At 38.5% G+C, this 18367-nt stretch overlaps 2 protein-coding genes across 2 annotated transcripts in view; both read left to right on the forward strand.

Moving 5' to 3' along the window:
• Positions 1-279: 279 nt before the first annotated feature.
• LOC109238667 lies at positions 280-6748 on the forward strand. The gene is made up of 2 exons (XM_019405153.1): positions 280-1075; positions 6207-6748. Exons 1-2 carry the CDS (start codon positions 862-864, stop codon positions 6296-6298), a joined length of 306 nt encoding a protein of 101 aa, XP_019260698.1. The 5' UTR covers positions 280-861; the 3' UTR covers positions 6299-6748.
• Positions 6749-9971: 3223 nt separating this feature from the next.
• LOC109238671 (serine/threonine-protein phosphatase 5) overlaps positions 9972-18367 on the forward strand; it is a 10327-nt gene continuing 1931 nt past the window's right edge. Inside the window, exons 1-6 of the mRNA XM_019405156.1 lie at positions 9972-10281; positions 15941-16034; positions 16172-16222; positions 16296-16469; positions 16743-16922; positions 17094-17213. Of these exons, the coding sequence (XP_019260701.1) occupies positions 10142-10281; positions 15941-16034; positions 16172-16222; positions 16296-16469; positions 16743-16922; positions 17094-17213 (759 nt within the window). The 5' untranslated portion in view covers positions 9972-10141. The remainder of the gene's footprint in view (positions 10282-15940; positions 16035-16171; positions 16223-16295; positions 16470-16742; positions 16923-17093; positions 17214-18367) is intronic.

Consider the following 18367-nt stretch of genomic DNA (forward strand, 5'->3'; position numbering starts at 1 on the left):
ACTAAAAAATACCAATCCCTACCAACCAATAAAACAATCCTACACCGAGAATTAAATGGAAAACCACACTGTTCTAGAGGAACTACCTCCAAAACCACCGGATATTAATCTCCCCCAGACAAATGAAACAATCTCCTTCAAGGACAAACTTCTAACCAATGAATAAGAGAGAAGTTTTTTAATATCCTCACCTCGCCCATATTTACTGCCTATGGCCGTTGATACCATTGAGGAAGAACGGGAAAAGACCCCTGAAGCCCAGGAGAATGAGTACTCGGTTCCAATAACTGGGGAAGATAAACAGCGCATCTACTATCCATGGAGATTCTAAGTAATAATCAAACTCCAAGGGAAAAAAAATCCTCCACCAAATTCTCAAACGTAAACTATCAGACCTTTGGAAGCCTACAGAGGCATTTCCTCTAATTGACCTTGGCGAGGACTACTATACAGTGAAGTTCAACAAAGAGAAAAATATGGTAAATGCATTACAATGGTCTCTGGTTCATCTTTGGATAGTTCTTATCGGTGCAACGCTGGGAACCTAACTTTGTACCTTCAAAATCCAAACAAACACTTACTGCAATTTGGATACGCCTACCACAATTTCCCACAGAGTTTTATGATGAGAAAATTCTAAAAAAAAAAGTGGGCAACACAATTGGAAGGCTACTCAAGGTCTGCACATCAACAGCTTTACGTGGGCGTTATGCCAGAATTTGTGTAGAATTACCTTTGAACAAACAGGTTAAATCCAATGTGTGGATTGGTTCCCACAAACAGCAAATCCTATACGAGTGTGACAAACTTCTATGCCTAATCTGTGGACACTTGGGTCACTCTACTGGACAATGCACAACAATGAAGCAGCAACCAACAATTTCAATAACAAAAGAAAAAGAAAAAGAAGAAGAAAAAGGGCAAATCAGCTACATGCAGGAGCAACAACCCAGGACTAAGGAGGAGTGGAAGACAGTCACCTTCCACAAAGGAAAGAAAAAGCTCACGATGAATGAAAGCAAAGAATCTCCGTCAAGGGCAGGTATAAATGTCAATATCTTCGATGCTACTACAGGTAAGTTCCTTACCTCTCCAACCTTTAACTACAAAGACCATCACAAACAAAGCTCTTTGGGGGATAATAGATCTGGGAAAAAAGCTAATTGCTGGGAATCAATCCACAAATAAAATGGACATCAACTCAAAAAACCAGTTTTCCTCTCTAATGGTGCAGGACATGGTTTTGGATGATACAAAAAACCAGACTTCTGGAAAATTAAAAGAAAATAATGTTAAAACTAATAATTTCTTTTACAAAGACAACTCAGTAGGACACGCGTCCTCCATTACAGACCCTACCCTAAATTACTCCCTCAGTAATACTAATAACGGAAGCAATCTATCTACTAATAATCACGCTAACACCCTAACTCACTCTACTCATAAAAATAATTATCCCATGCATGCCACAAGTGACAAAACCTACCTATCAAAACAAGAACCATCCTTGTTCCAAAGGGCCAATTCCATGGAACACGTACCCCAAAACCAATCTACTCCCTCCCTTAATAACACCTCTACGCTACCCCTCCCAAATAACATGCAAACGGATTCTACAATAATTGAAATTGATTATGTGAATTCCCAAGATACCAACAATACCTTAAAAACCTCTATAAGATCTTCATCCTTAATAAAAAATGCCAAGAATTCCTATCTCCAACATGAGACGTTACAGGCTCATACAAATCCTACGTCTCAATCGCCCTCAAAATATGGCAAACCTAACACCTCCCAACCCACAAACAACAAATACCCTGCTGGAGAATCATCAAGCTCTATCCTAGGTGGAGCTGGGTCTAATGGGCCGCGCCATCTCCTTCAACATCATGTTGAACAGGAGAGAGACAGTGATTGTACTTCACAACTCTCACTATCTCGCACAACTAATCTCGGAGGGCATCCGGCTGTCAATGAACAACTATATGAACCACAACTGGCTGAACAATATTCTCTACCCAATAGCACCAAACTTAACTCCCAATGCAACTCAAATGATGATGGGGAATGGAACCTACCCCCCCTCCCCCCCCCCCCCCACTTTGTTCTAATCCAAAGTGCTCACCCAGTGATGGACTTACCATTCTTCACTCCGGAGATTGCCACCAACATCAACCCAATTTTTACACATGGGGTGCACATGAAACTCAAACTCCAACTCCAAATGTTCAACATGCACCCCCAGTTCCTCACCAAGGTCCATCACAGTCCCATGTACCAACAAACTTACCACATCAAGAGGACATGATGGAGAAGGCAGTTGAACCCATCAACTTAATCCCAGAATCACTAATGGAAGATTCAAATCTCGATGAGGTAAATGTGTTTATCTTCATAGAGACGCAAGAAAAGAGGCAAATTCTTAATTGTCCGATGGCACTATACAAAGTGCACAATGGACATAAGGCCTCCAGCCGACCCAATAGTGGGGCAACATGCAATGATCCTGGTCTCTTCTAGAGAAGGAACCCAGTGCATGCACCAAGGGTGCTAGGGAATGGAGACCTTCACAACTGGAACCTCAACATGAATAGGGCTATCTCTTTCATTATATGGAACGTGCATGGGGGAAACAATCATAATTTCAGATTACACTATAGGGAAATGATTGACACCCATCGCCCTTGGATGGTCACGCTCTTGGAAATAAGAATGGACAACCATATGCCTTTTCTGAATCTATTTGGTTTCTCTGACATGATTGAAATTTCGGCTAATGGTCAATCGGGTGGTATGGTGATTCTCTAGGATCATACTCTTGTTAATGTCCATAGTTTTGTTCGTACAAGTCAAGAAATCAGTGCAACCATTAAGGTAATCCCCACTCACAATACTTGGTTATTTACCTCTATATATGCTAGTACTAAGATTAGCTATAGAAATTAAATGTGGTATAATTTTATCAACATGCATGCTAATTATAAGGGACCATGGCTAGTAGGGGGGATTTTAATGACGTCTTAGATTCAAATGAAAAATTAGGGGGCAATCTTGTTAACAGTAATCGCACTAAGCATCTTTGGAGCTGCATTAACAAATGTGGTCTCATTGATCTTGGCTTTAAGGGTTGCAAGTACACATGGACTAATCGTAGGAGGAAAAATAAAGGCCTAATTATGGAAATATTAGATAAATTTTTTGCTAATAGTGAATGGATCAGTTGTTTTCCTAATGCTTCAGTTACACATCTGACCAAAACCCACTCTGACCACAACCCTATACTTCTTCAACTAATCCCAAAATTAACCGCTGCCCTTCCGAGACCATTTAGATTAGAAACTTATTGGTGTAGACACCCTAGCTTTAACAATCTAGTAGAAGAAAGTTGGAAGGGTTCAAATTATCAAGAATCGTCTAATTCCTTCGTTGGTAGTGTTAAAGCTTGGAAAAATAATGTCTTTAGTGACATCTTCAGGAAGAAAAAAAGAATTCTAGCTAGGCTAAAAGGCATCCAAGAATCAAAGCACTACCCTAATAGTATATTCCTTCAGGAATTGGAACACTCTTTACAAATTGAATACAATAATTTCCTAAAAATTGAAGATGATTACTGGAAACTTAGAGCCAAATCTCTTGGGTCCAAGAGGGTGATGCAAATACTAAGTTTTTCCACATCATGGCCACTAACAATAGAAGAAAAAATAAAATCATGTTCTTTAAAAATGATCAGGGCAATTGGATCAATGATCCATTGGAAATTCTAAATCATGCCCAACAATACTTCCTCAACACTTTCACAACATCTCATGAATCCACTAACTGGCTGAGCATCCGCCAAGATCCCTCAAATTTCAATAAAATTGACCTACGGAACTTGGATAATTCCTTAATGCCTTTTGAGGTCACAAATGCTATTTTTTCGTTTAAACCCCTTAAGGCACCAGAGCCTGATGGTATTCACCCCTTCTTCTATCAAAAATACTGGAAAACCGTTGGGCCATCAGTTATTAATTTTTGTCTCCAAGTATTCCGTAACAATTCACTCCCAATGAATATTAATAATACTTATATCTGCCTAATTCTAAAAATCCATAATGTAAACAATTTAAAAAACTTTCGGCCAATAGGCCTTTGCAATACAATGTACAAAGTCATTACTAAGATTATTGCTAATAGAATAAAACCCTTTTTAAATGACTTGATTAGCCTCTTTCAAGATAGCTTTATTAAAGGGAGAAGAACTAGCGACAATGCTATCATAGTGCAGGAAATCATCAATCAATTCAAGAAAATAAAAGGGATAAAGGCTAGTATGATCCTAAAATTAGATTTAGAAAAGGCCTTTGACTGACTAGAATGGTCTTTCATCTATTGTACGTTTAAATTCTTCAACTTCCCTCCATCTATCTCTAAATTAATCATGAATTGCATCTGTATAAGCAATATTGCTATTCTAGTCAATGGCTCAATGACTGAATTCTTTAGTCCAAGCAGAGTATTAGACAAGGTTGCCCCTTATCTCCATATATTTTCATCCTCTGTATGGAAATGTTCTCCCGCCTAATCTCCCATCAAGTAGACATTTGCCAATGGGACCCCATACATCTAAGTAATCGAGATCCTGGCATATCTCACCTATTCTTTGCTGATGAGCTTACCCTTATGGCTAGGGTTAATGAAAAATCATGCAACTCCATAAAACATAGTCTATCTCTATTTTGCAAATTATCAGGGCAAAATATCAACCTCCAAAAATCCAAGATCATCCTTTCAAAAAACTGTGCTCCTAATTTAGCAAAAGAAGTAGCAAACACCTTTAACATCAAAATAGGTAACTCTTTTGGAAAATACTAACATGCAAAGAAAATTGACCTCCTGGAGAGCAAAATTCCTCAATATAGCTGGAAGAACAACCCTTGAATTTGTACCCTCAACTCAATCCCTAGTCATGCTATGCATTACACTTATCTCCCCACCAAAACCCTTAAGCAAATAGATCGTATTCAACGCAATTTTATTTGGGGATCCACTAGTGAATCAAAGAAGATTCATTATGTAAGCTGGAGCAATATTACCAAAACAAAAAAAGAAGGGGCCTAGGCTTAAAAACAGCCAAAACCAAGAATTTAATTACACTAAGAAATCTTGCGTGGAGAATTTTGACAAATGCCACAACATTATGGTCAAGGCTACTTATTCACAAATATGCCAACAATAATCCAAAAATCAACACCTCATTCGTTTGGAAACGCATCCTTAAGGGGTGGTCGATTTGTTCAAAAAGCATCACGTGGCAACCCAGTAAAAACTCAAATCTTAGTCATTGGACCTCCAATTGGATTCCAAACCTTCAGCCACTAAGACAATACATTGAAGGACCTCTTAATAGAGGAGAATCAACCATGAAGGTTAAAGACATCTTTTTCAAAGACCAATGGGATCTATCAAAAATATCCTTTCCCATTCCAAAGGATATTAAAACAAGAATTGATCAAATTCCTATGCCTTTAAAAGCTGGGAGCAACGATACTCCGATATGGAATCTTAACACCAATGGCTATTTACCAGTAAATCGTGCTAAAAAATTATAGAAAATACCACTACCCATCAATATGGCTTCATGTGGATTTGGAAACCACAATTTCCCAATAAAATTAAGCTCTTCCTTTGGCAATGCCTCCACAACAGAATCCCATATTGCCAATACTTGTATCATATTGGCATTAATATAGATAACAATTGTCTCATGTATCACAAAGAGGAAGAGTCCATCACTCACATTTTTATTCGATGCCCCATCGTTCAAACCCTATGGGACAATCGAGGAATCAAGGACCCATCCATAACAGCCTCTCAACACTGGTTGCTTCACATAAAAAACTTTAGGACAAATTTTAAATCCCCCCACATTGACTGCCAACAGCTCTTTCCCTTCATAATATGGGGGATATGGATTAATAGGAATAAGAACAACACCAACAACACAACTCTCAATCCATCCTTCCAAAGAATTCTAAATCACTCCCTAGAATTCTATTTCATGACTTCAAACAACCAATCCATCCAAACCATCAAACAATTCAAATTAAATGGCATGCCTCCCAAATAGGTTGGATAAAACTTATTATAGACGGGGCTTTTGAAAATGGATATTAGGATTCCAGAAACTCTGTCATGGCCTATTTCCTCTACATATTGAATTGCAGGCACTTCAAGAAGGGCTACAACTGGCACACAGGTTCAATATATTTTCGTTGGAGACAGAAATAGAATCAACAGAGGTGATAAACGCTATTAGCAACGGACATGTCATACTAGCTAATCTGATTCACTCTTGCAAGTCATTAATGCGCCAGGAGAAAGGCTTTCTACTTCGACATAACTTTAGGCAAGGAAATGCAATTGCGGATGCTCTAGCAAAGGAAGCAAAAAATCAAGAAAACAAACAATATTTGCCGGGGAAAACAAAACTATTTGTTGTACCGCCTTTTTTTGTGGAACGAATGCTTACCAAGGATATGAGCGGGGAATGCAAATCTTCAAAATAACTACCTATTTCTATTTGTAATATGCTTAGAACCCTAGGAAACCAAAACATTGCAAGTGATAATAGCTTTTTGCATGCAGGGTTATCCTACCCCAATGAAACTTCAAGTGGCACTATGATATGTAATATGTTAAACGCTGCTTAGTAAGCAATATATAATCTTATTACTACTCAAAAAAAGAGTAGTGTAGTTAACAAATACAAAGTTTTGTCTTTCCATTATTCCAGTTGGTAGAGGCGTGACTGTGGTTAACTTTACACCCTAACTAACGCAGATGTTCATGTGGCAAAAATTAATTACCCAAAAATGTTCATTTAAAAAAAAATACTCTCTGTACGTGTTTAGGAAAATATATTTACCAAATACAGTAGGTATGTACATTGTATACATCTTCAAAATATAAAATTCACATGTTATATACCTTAGTTGTATATAAAAATATAAGAAGTTTTAAATTGTATATTCTGAAGGTATACAAATACCGTTTTGTAATCTTTTAAACGGATTTTTTTTAATTAGGGAGGGTAAATATTTTGCTCCGACCGAATAATCATGTAAAAGTCCCTTTTATATTTATAACAAATGAAATATTTGAACTCATTTAACGATTAATTAAGTCTATTAACTATTCAATTTTTTTCAATTCTAATGTATTGTTTTAGTTCTATCGGTGTGTTTACCCGTAAAATGGTAGAGTTGAATTTATACACGATTTCTAGATAAGTGAATTAATTCGATTCTGAAACAATAGGAGAATTGAATAAATATAAAATACTTAGCCTTGAGATGAAGATGAAATAGCAGAAACAGTAGTTCCGGGAATAGGGCTTCCAGGCACAATAGTGATGGAATCAAAGAGTCAAAAGATAAAATTGTATAAAGTATTGAATAGATTATTGCGTAAGTTTTCGAGAAAATTTATGTGCCTGCCAATGATAATAGAGCTCACTATTTATAGCTACACCTAGGGAATAAGGTCCTAGCATCATGCCCCTCTTTAATGTCAATTATGAGGGCCATTGAAGAATGTGTAACGGCAGGCATGAATGATAAATTCTTTATAACGAGCAGTGTACAATGCTATGGAATATTCTCCATTAAATTCTACCGGATGGTAGGCACTTATTGCATCTTTGTGAGCACCATCCTTTCCGATAACAGATGAAACAATTGTCTTCAGTTTTAGCTATCCTCTGCCTCCGGCTCCCTGTGTCATTCTTTCATGCAATGACTTATCATAGCATATTTACCCTATACAGATAGTCCCCATGTTTTGCGGTGACATAACTTTGTGTCACCAAGAAGTTTGTAGAGACGTTCCTTTTATCGGAAATTTCACTCACCCCCTCTGGAAAACTTCTGGCGGTTGATTAGACGCATGTCTCTCCGCATTTAATGTCCCGAACACGTCATACCATGATTCAACGTAACCTTTGCCGGTTATCGAGGTAATTGTGGTCACAAGTTTAGCCGCCCAAACCGTTACTTATACGCATCTACTTCCTTAATTTTACACTTCATAACGCTCTGGATTTTCTAAGATTTTCTTTACTCAACTCATCTTCCGACTTCAATCTTTCCCCCCCTTCCTTCTTTGATAGAAAAAAACTCGTTCACTGATAAGAAATGGCCTCCTCTTCAAGAAAACCTAGTTCTTCAAAGAACAAAGGCAAATCTGACGATGCCGCTCCCCCTACGGTGAATACCATTGTCCCAAAGAGCCTAATTACCACCAAAGATTTCGAAGAGAAGTTTCCTTTTGCTAACTCTCGTACATGGGTTGTTGGCAGATACTCTTCTTCCATCCGTCCTTCCAGTATTCCTGCTGTGAAGGAAGATTGTCATTGCCAGGATTTAGACATTATCGTTCTTGATCTGGCGGAGCGGGTAACCCTACCCAATGAGGGTTTTACATACTTTTACATGTATCCCTTTACTTTGGGAGCGTTTTCTCTGAGTGGAGAGCTTGACTCCGTTATTGTGGAATTTTGCCTCCGCTACTAGGTATGTTTGGCGCAGGTGGGTCCCTCCGTGTGGAGGACGATCGCTTGTCTTTGGCGCCTATGCCAAGAAACGAGGGAGGAGTTATCCCTAGCTCATGTGATGAACCTTTATTCCCCAAGATCTTCCGTGGGGGGATGATTAACTTCAGCAAGCGAGGCCACCATGCACTTCTATCTAGCATGGACGATGATAACGACCGTGGGTGGATGGAATGGTATGTTTCAGTTGCCACCAGTGACATCATTCCCGCCTCGGCTCCTTCCTTCCCGGAATTGTGGAACCGCACTTGTAAGTATACAGTTTGCTTCTGCCTTTGTTAAAGACCATTCCTCATCATTATTAACTTTTCTTCCTTTACCTACCTCAGCGACTCGGTGGGTTCCCCCCCCCCCCCCCCCAGGATTGAGGGCTTGGATCAATGGGTTCAGAAAATTTTGGACGTTACTACGCCCGAAACCCGCTCGTGGAAAGAGCTGTCCCTGAAATATGGGTGGAAGGACAAAAATCATGGTAAGTTGAACTCATCTCGTCCTTACCTTTTCTTATGAGAAAGTTATCTGATTCTTCTCTCATGTTGAATTTATAAGTGGTTTCTAGACAAGTGAATTAATTTGATCCTGAAATAATAGTAGAATTGAATAAATATGCAATACTTAGCCTTGAGATGAAGATGAAATAGCCGAAACAGTAGTTCCGGGAACAAGCTTTCCGGGCACAACATTAATGGAATCACAGAGCCAAAAGATAAAATTATATAAAGCTTTGAATAGATTATAGGGTAATTTTTCCAGAAAATTCGTGTGCCTTACAATGATAATAAAGCTCACTATTTATAGGTGCACCTAGGGAACAATGTCCTAGGATCATGCCCATCTTTAATGTCAATTATGAGGGCCATTGAAGAATGTGTAACGGCAGGAATGAATGATAAATTCTTTATAACGGGCAGTATACTTAATGCTGTGAAATATTCTCCACTAAATGCTACCAGGTGGTAGGCACTTATTGCATCTTTATGGGCACCATTCTTTCCGGTAACAGATGAAATAATTGTCTTCGGTTTTAGCTATCCTCTGCCTTCGGCTCCACGTGTCATTCTTTCATGCAATGACTTATCATAGAATAACCCTATACACGGTGTTTCACTACCTCACATGTAATACAAATCAATACAACGACAACTATAACATACCCAATATTATCTCACACCATGTAATCTGGGGAGGATAGTACGTATGCATATCTTACCCCAACCTTGTGAAGGTAGGATGCTGCCGTCGGCTAGGAATGTAATACAAATCAATTTATTGTATTAAACTCTTTATTATCGCACAATTTGTTTATCTTAATTTTCCTTGTTTTTTCCCTTGACAGGGTTAATAAATAGTTATGGAATTTGTAAATTTTACCCCTAAATTCTTGAAATGGGGGCCAAATTGGAATTGTAACAAAGTAAAGGGAGGATTGTTTAGAACAGACATGTCGAACTAGAAAGTACAAACATAACAAAGACGATCTCAGAAAACCCTAGTAAAGCAAAACCTCCATTGCCAAGACAGCAAATTGCTGTAAGATTTCTGATAGCAAAAATGGGGGAATCAGAGGTCAAAGCAGAGACAACACTGAAAGATCAGGGCAATGAATTCTTCAAAGCTGGGAACTATCTCAAAGCTGCAGCTTTGTACACTCAAGCCATCAAGAAAGACCCATCAAACGCCACTCTTTACAGGTTCATTTTAACTATTATTCATTTGCATTTTTCTGTTAAAGTTGTGACCGTTTGTGGTTTTTTAACAGTTATGTGTTAAAGTTGTCATTTTGCTTGTTGGTCCTGTATTGGTTACTCAAGTTCGTGGTGCTTCACTTACAAATGTGATGCTATCGTACACTTGTGAGTTTAGTATAAAATTTGTAATCTTGCTTGTGGGTTTTGTGTTGGCTACTCCTTTAGTGGCGATTTATTTCATCAAGAAATAATCTGTGCATTGCAATCCTTGCATTAGTAATCTCTGCATATCTTTTGCTCTTTTTCTTGTTGTATTTGTTCTTTATATACTACTATGGCTTTCTTGATTGACTGTATTTCTGCTATAGAATTGTTAATGGACCTCAAAGTTATATTGATATTGGAGCTAATTAACTCCATTAAGTTAAGGGGCTACCTACTGGTTATGCAGTTATTTCAAAAATAGATGAAACTTAGAGTACTGTCAAAGTAGCAAGTGCCTTTGTCCCCAAAAAACTAGTTTTACATGTAAAGAAGTGAATGGAATTTGTGGTTAGCTATGTTTTTCCTTTCCTTCAATCGAGAACCTGTAAACCACTAGCCTGCAGCAATGATTGTCTGAGTTTCTATTTCAGTGAACTTTTCTTTACTTTAAGATGTTGTCATGCATGTAAGCTGTGAGACATCCGTCTTTATTTTCCCCTCCTTGGACTTTACTTCAGAAAGTTTTGAGGTCCTACTTCAATGATGTCATCTATGAAATTCCTTAATATTCAATAAAATATATTGACTGCACCCAAGGGTGTCGCCTAGAGCTTAATGAGGCCTTCGGGAGACTGAAAATCACTAGGTCATTTTTTTCATCTCCTTAAACCTTTGTGGCAGATTTGCTGGTACTTGTGCTGGTGGGAGCTATTAGATACCCAGTGAAATAGTCAAAGTGAGTTGATCTAGATGGCATAGTATACTTTACATCGAAGCTCCATTATTTACAAATCCTTATGTAACTACTAACTGGAATTTCGAACAATAAAACAAGAGAGAAAATCGTTTGGAGAAGGAAATTTAGTAAAATATCAATCAATCAACTGCACCTCAATCTTACTGACCTGCTGTCGGCTTTATAGATCGTTGGTAAACTTTCCCTTTTATTTTGGGCAATTTACTCAAGGGATGAGAGGGAGGGGGACATGGATACGCATCCGGATATAACTATTTATGGAAAAACTCGTAGAATAACACCAACAAAAGAGAGAGAGAGAGAAATTATTTGGAAAAGAACTTTGATAGATATCTTTCAATTAACTGCACCTCAATCTTACTAGCTTGGGTCGGTTTTGGGAATCCTCTATAAATATTTCCTTTATTCGTGCCCATTTGATTGCAATATTGAATAATTTGTCTTTTAAGACGATTTAAGGGTCTCTAAATGTAGCACTTCTTCTGATAAGGTAACGTATATTGACGGGAAATCTATAGAGTTGGTGAAGATTCTCCAGAAGAGGGAGATTAATATAGCCTGTGTCCAGGAGACTAGGTGGGTGGAAACTATGGCACGAGACGTAGACATGTTTAAACTGTGGTACTCGGGAGGCGCGATGAGCAAGAACATAGTAGGTATTTTGGTCAATAGGGAACTTAGGAGAACTAGTGGTAGAGGTTAGAGGGTGAACGACAGGCCGTTGGCCGTTAAGCTAGCTGTTGGAGGGCTTACTTAAAACGTTATTGGTGCATACGTACCTCAAGCGGGCTTGGACGAGGAGGTGAAAATGTACTTTGGACGAGGTGGTGTGTGGTATTCCGTATTCCGCACAGTGAGAAGCTATTCCTTGGAGGAGATTTCAATGGCCACATCGGGATGACTTCCCGGCTTTATGACAATGTGCATGGCGGCTTCAGTTTTGGTAATAAAAACGATAGAGAAATTTTGCTGTTGGATTTCGCTTAAACTTTTGATTTGGTGATAGCTAACTCGAGTTTTCAGAAGAATGAGGAGCACTTGGTAACCTTCATGGCCAAGACCCAACTGATTACCTATTCTTTAGGAAGAGTGATACAGGTTTATGCACGGATTGCAAGGTTATCCCGAGCGAGAATCTCACGACCCAACATAGGCTCTTAGTAATGTACTTAGAGATTTTGAGGAAGAGAAAGAAGAGGGTTGTGTATGGTCAACCTAAGATCAAGTGGGGAGCTTTGACCTGCTCAAGAGTTGGGGAAGAAGTTGTTTTAAATGAGGGCTTGGAGGAGAAGTTGGGACACAAGTAGTATGTGGACCACGACATCGAATTGCATTACACAAGAAACTAGAGAGTTGTTAGGGGTCTTGAAGAGTTACTCTGGTGGACACAAAGGGGATCGGCGGTGGAATAGAGAGGTCCAATGAAAAGTGAAAAGCAGCGTATTTAAAGCTGGTGGAGAGCAAAGACGATGTGAAGAAACGGATGAATAGGGAGTGGTAAGGAGCGAAGTTAGCAGTTACAACGGCAAAGACTGCAATGTTTGAGTGTTTTTAATGTTGTTTGGGGATAAAAGCTGGGACAAAAAGCTGTACAGACTAGCCAAGGTGAGAGAGAGGAAGACCCGTGACGTGGACCAAGTGAAGTGCATCAAAGATGTGGAAGGCAAAGTATTGGTGGAAGAAGCTCATATTAGACGAAGATGGTAAGACTTACTCCCATAGACTCTTGAACGAGGAGTGGGCAAAAGCATTGTGTTGGGTGACTTAGAGCACTCCGAGAGCTGTCGAGATTTTGGGTATTGTAGGTGTATAAAGGTTGAGGAAGTTGAGGGCGCTATGCATAAGATGAGCAGGACAAGGGCGATTGGGCTAGACGAAATCCCGGTAGAATTTTGGAAGAACAAGGACAGGTGGAGTACGATGATCCCATTGTACATAAACAAGGGTGATATTCAAAATTGCAACAACTATTGGGGTATCTAGTTGCTAAGCCACACTATGATAGTTTGGGACAGTGTGGTGGAAATGAGGGCAAGGAGGAGTGTCTGTTTCCGTGAACCAATTTGGATTCATGTCGGGGCAATCGACTACAAAAGCTATTCATCTTGTGAGGAGATTGGTGGAGCAGTATAGGGAGAGGAAGAGTGATTTACATATGGTGTTCATTGACCTAGAAAAAACATACAACAAAGTCCTAAGGGAGGTTCTATGGATTTGTTTGGAGGCTAGAGGTGTGCTTGTAGTATACACTAGGGTGATTAAAGACATGTATGATAGAGCTAAAACTTGGATACGGACAGAGGGATGTGACTCGGAACACTTCTCAGTCATGACGGGGTTGCACCAGGGATCAACTCTTAGCCCGTTGTTGTTTGCCTTGGTAGTAATGACGCATCAAATTCAAGGGAGGTCCGATGGTAGCACGTTATTTGCAAATGACATAGTATACTGACGAGACGCGAGGCGAAGTTAACACGGGGCTGGAGGTTTGGAGACAGACTCTAGAGTCAATAGGTTTCAAGTTGAGCAGGATCAAAATAGAATACTTGGAGTATAAGTTCAATGACATGACTCGTGAAGCAGATGTGGACGTGGGGTTTGATACACAAGTCATCCCTAAGAGAGGAAGCTTCAAGTACCTAGGGTCAGTAATCCTAAGGTAATGGGGATTGGCGAGGATGTCACACATCGTATTGGTGTGGGGTGGATGAAATGGAGGCTCGCGACCAGTGTTTGTGTGATAAGAATGTGCTACAAAGACTTAAAGGTAAGTTCTACAAAATGGTGGTTAAACCGACTATGTTGTATGGAGCGGAGTGTTGGCCGGTCAAGAATTCCTATGTCCAAAAGGTGCAAGTAGCGAAAATGAGGATAATGAGATGGATGTGTGGGCATACCAGGAGATATAAAATTAAAAGTGAAGATATTCGGGACAAGGTGGGTGTGGCCTTCGTGGTGGATAAGATGCGGGAAGTTAGGCTGAGATGGTATGGGCATGTGAAGAGGAGATGCACCGACGCCCCAGTGAGGAGGTGTGAGAGGGTCACGGTGGGCCTGAGGAGAGGTAGGGTATGCCAAAAAAGTATTGGAGAAAGGTGATTAGGCAGAACATGGTGCAACTTCAGCTTATCGAGGACATGACCATTGATAGGAGGGTGTGGAGGTCGAGAATTGGGGTAGAAGGTTAATAGGTAGTCAAGCATATCTCTTTCCCATAGCAATAGTATTAGTATTATTTTCGTATTTTCTTGATTCTAGATTTCTATTACTACATGTTGTTTCTTTCGCTTTGGTTATGTTATCTTCTTATCTTGTTGTTATTACTGCTTGTTGTTGCTACTTCTTTTTCTTCCGTCCTTGAGTTAAGGGTCTATCAAAAACATTCTCTCTACCTTCACAAAGTAGGGGTAAGGCATGCATACATACTACCACCCCACTTGTGGGTTTACACTGCATTTGTTGTTGTTGAATGCATATTGAGATGAGCCAGCAAAATGCTGGAAAAGAAATACAAGCAAAAGCTAAAAAACTTACGAAGAATGTAATGCAAAAATAAAATCAAGCATGGCTTTAGGCTCTAACATATTTTCCATATCCATGTTGCACCAAAAGATAAGCAAGAATATACAATTCTCTTTGAGCTTAAGTATATTGTCATTCTTGTCATAATAAATCTAGCGTTCCTTTCCTTCCAAATTACCCAGCTTATAGCTGCAGAAATAGTGTTCCACGTAGAGAGGGAGGACTTAGCAATTCCTCCTCTCTGCCAAGCCATCTTAAAATCCATAAGAGAGCTGGGCATGCACCAGTTCAAGCCCATGATGGAAAAAACTAGGTTCCGATGTTGGCTAGAAACTCTGCAATGTAAGAACAACTGGTTCGTGTTCTCGGCATCTTCGTCACAGAGAATGCATCTATTGTGTACTGAAGTGCTTCCATAAGCTTGAGACCAATAGCGGATGTTGGGATCTAGTTTCCCATGGATTAGTCATACCATATTTGGAACTACTTAATAAAGTGCTAAAAGTGGAAGGTTTGTAATTGCTATTAAGGGATCGTCTGATTCACATGCTAGTTGTGCGAGCATTATAATGCCCGGATTGTTATGAGGTGATTGATAATGAAGAGATTTGTTATACGGTGATTAATAATGAAGGGATTAATTATTTTATGATGAAGAATAATGAAGGGATCATCATACAAGAATTGCTTACGTTAAGGACATTTTTGTCTCGAAGTGTTTAATCCCCGTATTGTTAATACATGTATGCTTATTTCACATTATCCCGCACAAAATATGACATAGATTACGGTATAACTTAATGCAAGTATTATAATTAATACCGTCAACCAAACACTACATAAAACTATGTAGATATTAGTTTTTCTTATATGACAAACTAAACACTAGTACTACATACATTATGCAAGGATTATTTTTTCTAATCCCCTATAATCAAACACGGTATAATTTTATGCGAGATTTATGTTGTAATTATTTTTCCTATGACACCAACCAAACGAGCCCTAAGTGAAAATCATAATTCTATCTAAAACTTGTTCATTGGATGACTTACTTTTAATGCGTCTTTGTGGTGTTTCTTGTGGTAAGAATTTACTTTCTAATTCTTTCATTATATCGACTTTGTGAAACTGACTATTGTTGCTGCTATGTTTTTCACTTAATTCAACTATGTATAGCAATCGTGCTGCAGCATTTTTGCATCTGGTTAAACTTAGCAAAGCACTTGCTGATGCCGAAATGACGATCAGTCTGAAACCAGAGTGGGAAAAGGTATACTTCCAGAATTGGAAATCTTTCACGAACGCCCTGTAATAAGAAAAAAAGATCATACACCACGAGCAGAAAAATGTGAACTTGTTATCCTGCGAAGTTTTTCTCGTAATAAAATGACTTGATTGCACTTGTAGGGTTATTTCAGGAAAGGATGTATACTAGAGGCTATGGAACGCTATGATGATGTATGTATAATATTTTTCCTCTTAATCGGAGAACTTTCATGTTCCAGTGTTGATGTTTATAATCATGATGTAGGCCTTAGCTGCTTTCCAGCTGGCATCAAAATACAATCCGCAAAGTTTGGAAGTATCCAAGAAGATAAAGACACTTGCGCAGTTGGCAAAAGATAAGAAGCGAGCTGAAGAACTGGAGAACATGAGATCCAATGTTGACATGGCAAAACATTTTGATACGTTGAAATCTGAACTGGTTAGTGGTCTTCTGCATCTATTTCTAGAGACATATATCTGTTTCAGAATGTTAATTGGAACTCATGTATTTTCCAGTCTCTATGATTGCTGGTGCACTTTTATAACTATGGTTTTGGTCATATGGTATTTTTTAGTTCATGCAAGCGTTGACATAAAATCTATTCTCCTCATGCAGGTAAGGAACTTGTTGCATCAGCAGCTGTGTGATATAGCCCTAAATCGAATTTCTGGAAAATGTTTTTCTCACGAAGTTTGTTTCTCCTTTTTGCAGTCTGAGAAATATGGAGCTGAAGATGGCAGTAAAGAGATTTTCTCTTTCCTTGTTGAAACAGTAGAGAATGCTGTTAAGTCATGGCATGAAACTTCAAAAGTGGATCCTAGAGTTTATTTCCTTCTGAACAAGGAGAAGACCGACACGGAGAAGTATGCCCCAGTTGTTAATATAGACAAGGTACTTCATATTCTTACTGATTGAAAAGTTCTCCTCATGGATATTTTTCCAACAATTTCGGCCTTCCTCTGATATTTCTGAATTCAATTTGTCAGTTGTAGGTTACATTGTCAGTTGCAGTTGGAATAAAGCTTATGCTATCTAATTGTGTACTTTTATCTCATGTGCTAGGCTTTTGAGTCACCCCATATGCACAGCAGTTGTTTTCCATTTCTTCGACAGTATGCTGAAGATTCTTTCTCTCAAGCTTCATGTTTAGTGACACCGAAAAGTATCATATCTTACCCACAGGTAAATTCAATCATTGAATGCTCTCTCGAAAGAGGCAATTGCTTGTAAGAACACAGATAACCCTCTTAAAATGGCTTTTTTCTTATGGATTCACACACTGAAAGGCATAAATTGGTTATAAGCTTATTCGAATTAACCAACATTTGATCTTTCTATGTATTACAAGAAGCATCCTTGTGTTGCGTATAAGTTCTGTTAGAAGCTTTGTCAGGTCAAAAAATAATCTGTTAGTGACTGTAATTGTGTCAACGGCTTTGGGTTTGCTCTATGCTTTCCTGAATCTCAAAGATTATTGATGAATATTGGATGTTGGTTCTATGCTTCCATTCTACTACTTAAAACCTAGAGCAGAAAGCTTGAATTTCAAACACAAATGTAGTGACCTTCGTAGCTTCGCCTTCAATTTGTGCTTTGTTCTATTAGCATCTTTATAGCCTGTTTGGCCAAGCTTCTTTTTGGCCAAAAGTGCTTTTTTTTTTTTGCCAAAAGCACTTTTGGCAAAAAATTGAGGTGTTTGGCCAAGCTTTTGGAAGGGAAAAAAGTGCTTTTGAGGAGAAGCAGAAGCAGTTTTGGAGAAACAGAAAAAAGTAGCTTCTCTCCAAAAGCACTTTTTTGAGAAGCACTTTTGAGAAAAATACACTTAGAAGCAGTTTTTTAAAGCTTGGCCAAACACTAATTGCTGCTCAGAAGTGCTTTTCAAACTAATTAGCCAAACACAAACTGCTTCTCACCAAAAGTACTTTTGAGAAAAATATTTTTGAAAAAAAAGCACTTTTGAAAAAAAACACTTCTCAAAATAAACTGATTTTTGCAGCTTGGCTAAACGGACTACTATCACTCCATGATTGCGGTTGCATTTAAAATCACACTTAAATATTAAGTGCAACACTTTCACCAGTAAATTTTTTCACATAAAGGTGGTGTTCGGTTTATTTTGCAGGCATCTTAAAATTTTAACTAAAGACATGCAATTTCTCATTGCTGTATAAGCTAATAAATCACTCCATAATCAATTTTACTAGGTATACACTTCATTATTGCTAGCGATATTTTCTATCAAACATTGCCAATTTAAGTTTATTTTTTTTAAATGTAAAAATTATGCTTCAAAGTCGAATCTACTATCTAATTTTTTTTAAACATTTTTTTTGAAT

Source organism: Nicotiana attenuata, unplaced genomic scaffold (assembly GCF_001879085.1).
Source record: "Nicotiana attenuata strain UT unplaced genomic scaffold, NIATTr2, whole genome shotgun sequence".
Classification (NCBI taxonomy): Eukaryota; Viridiplantae; Streptophyta; class Magnoliopsida; order Solanales; family Solanaceae; genus Nicotiana; species Nicotiana attenuata.

What these genes read in the sequence shown, in the direction of transcription:
- LOC109238667 (XM_019405153.1), top strand. Translation starts at nt 862, where the DNA reads ATGAAGCAGCAACCAACAATTTCAATAACAAAAGAAAAAGAAAAAGAA. An exon ending in TATCTTCGATGCTACTACAG is followed by an intron (nt 1,076 to 6,206) that starts GTAAGTTCCTTA and finishes ATTGAATTGCAG; the next exon opens with GCACTTCAAGAAGGGCTACA.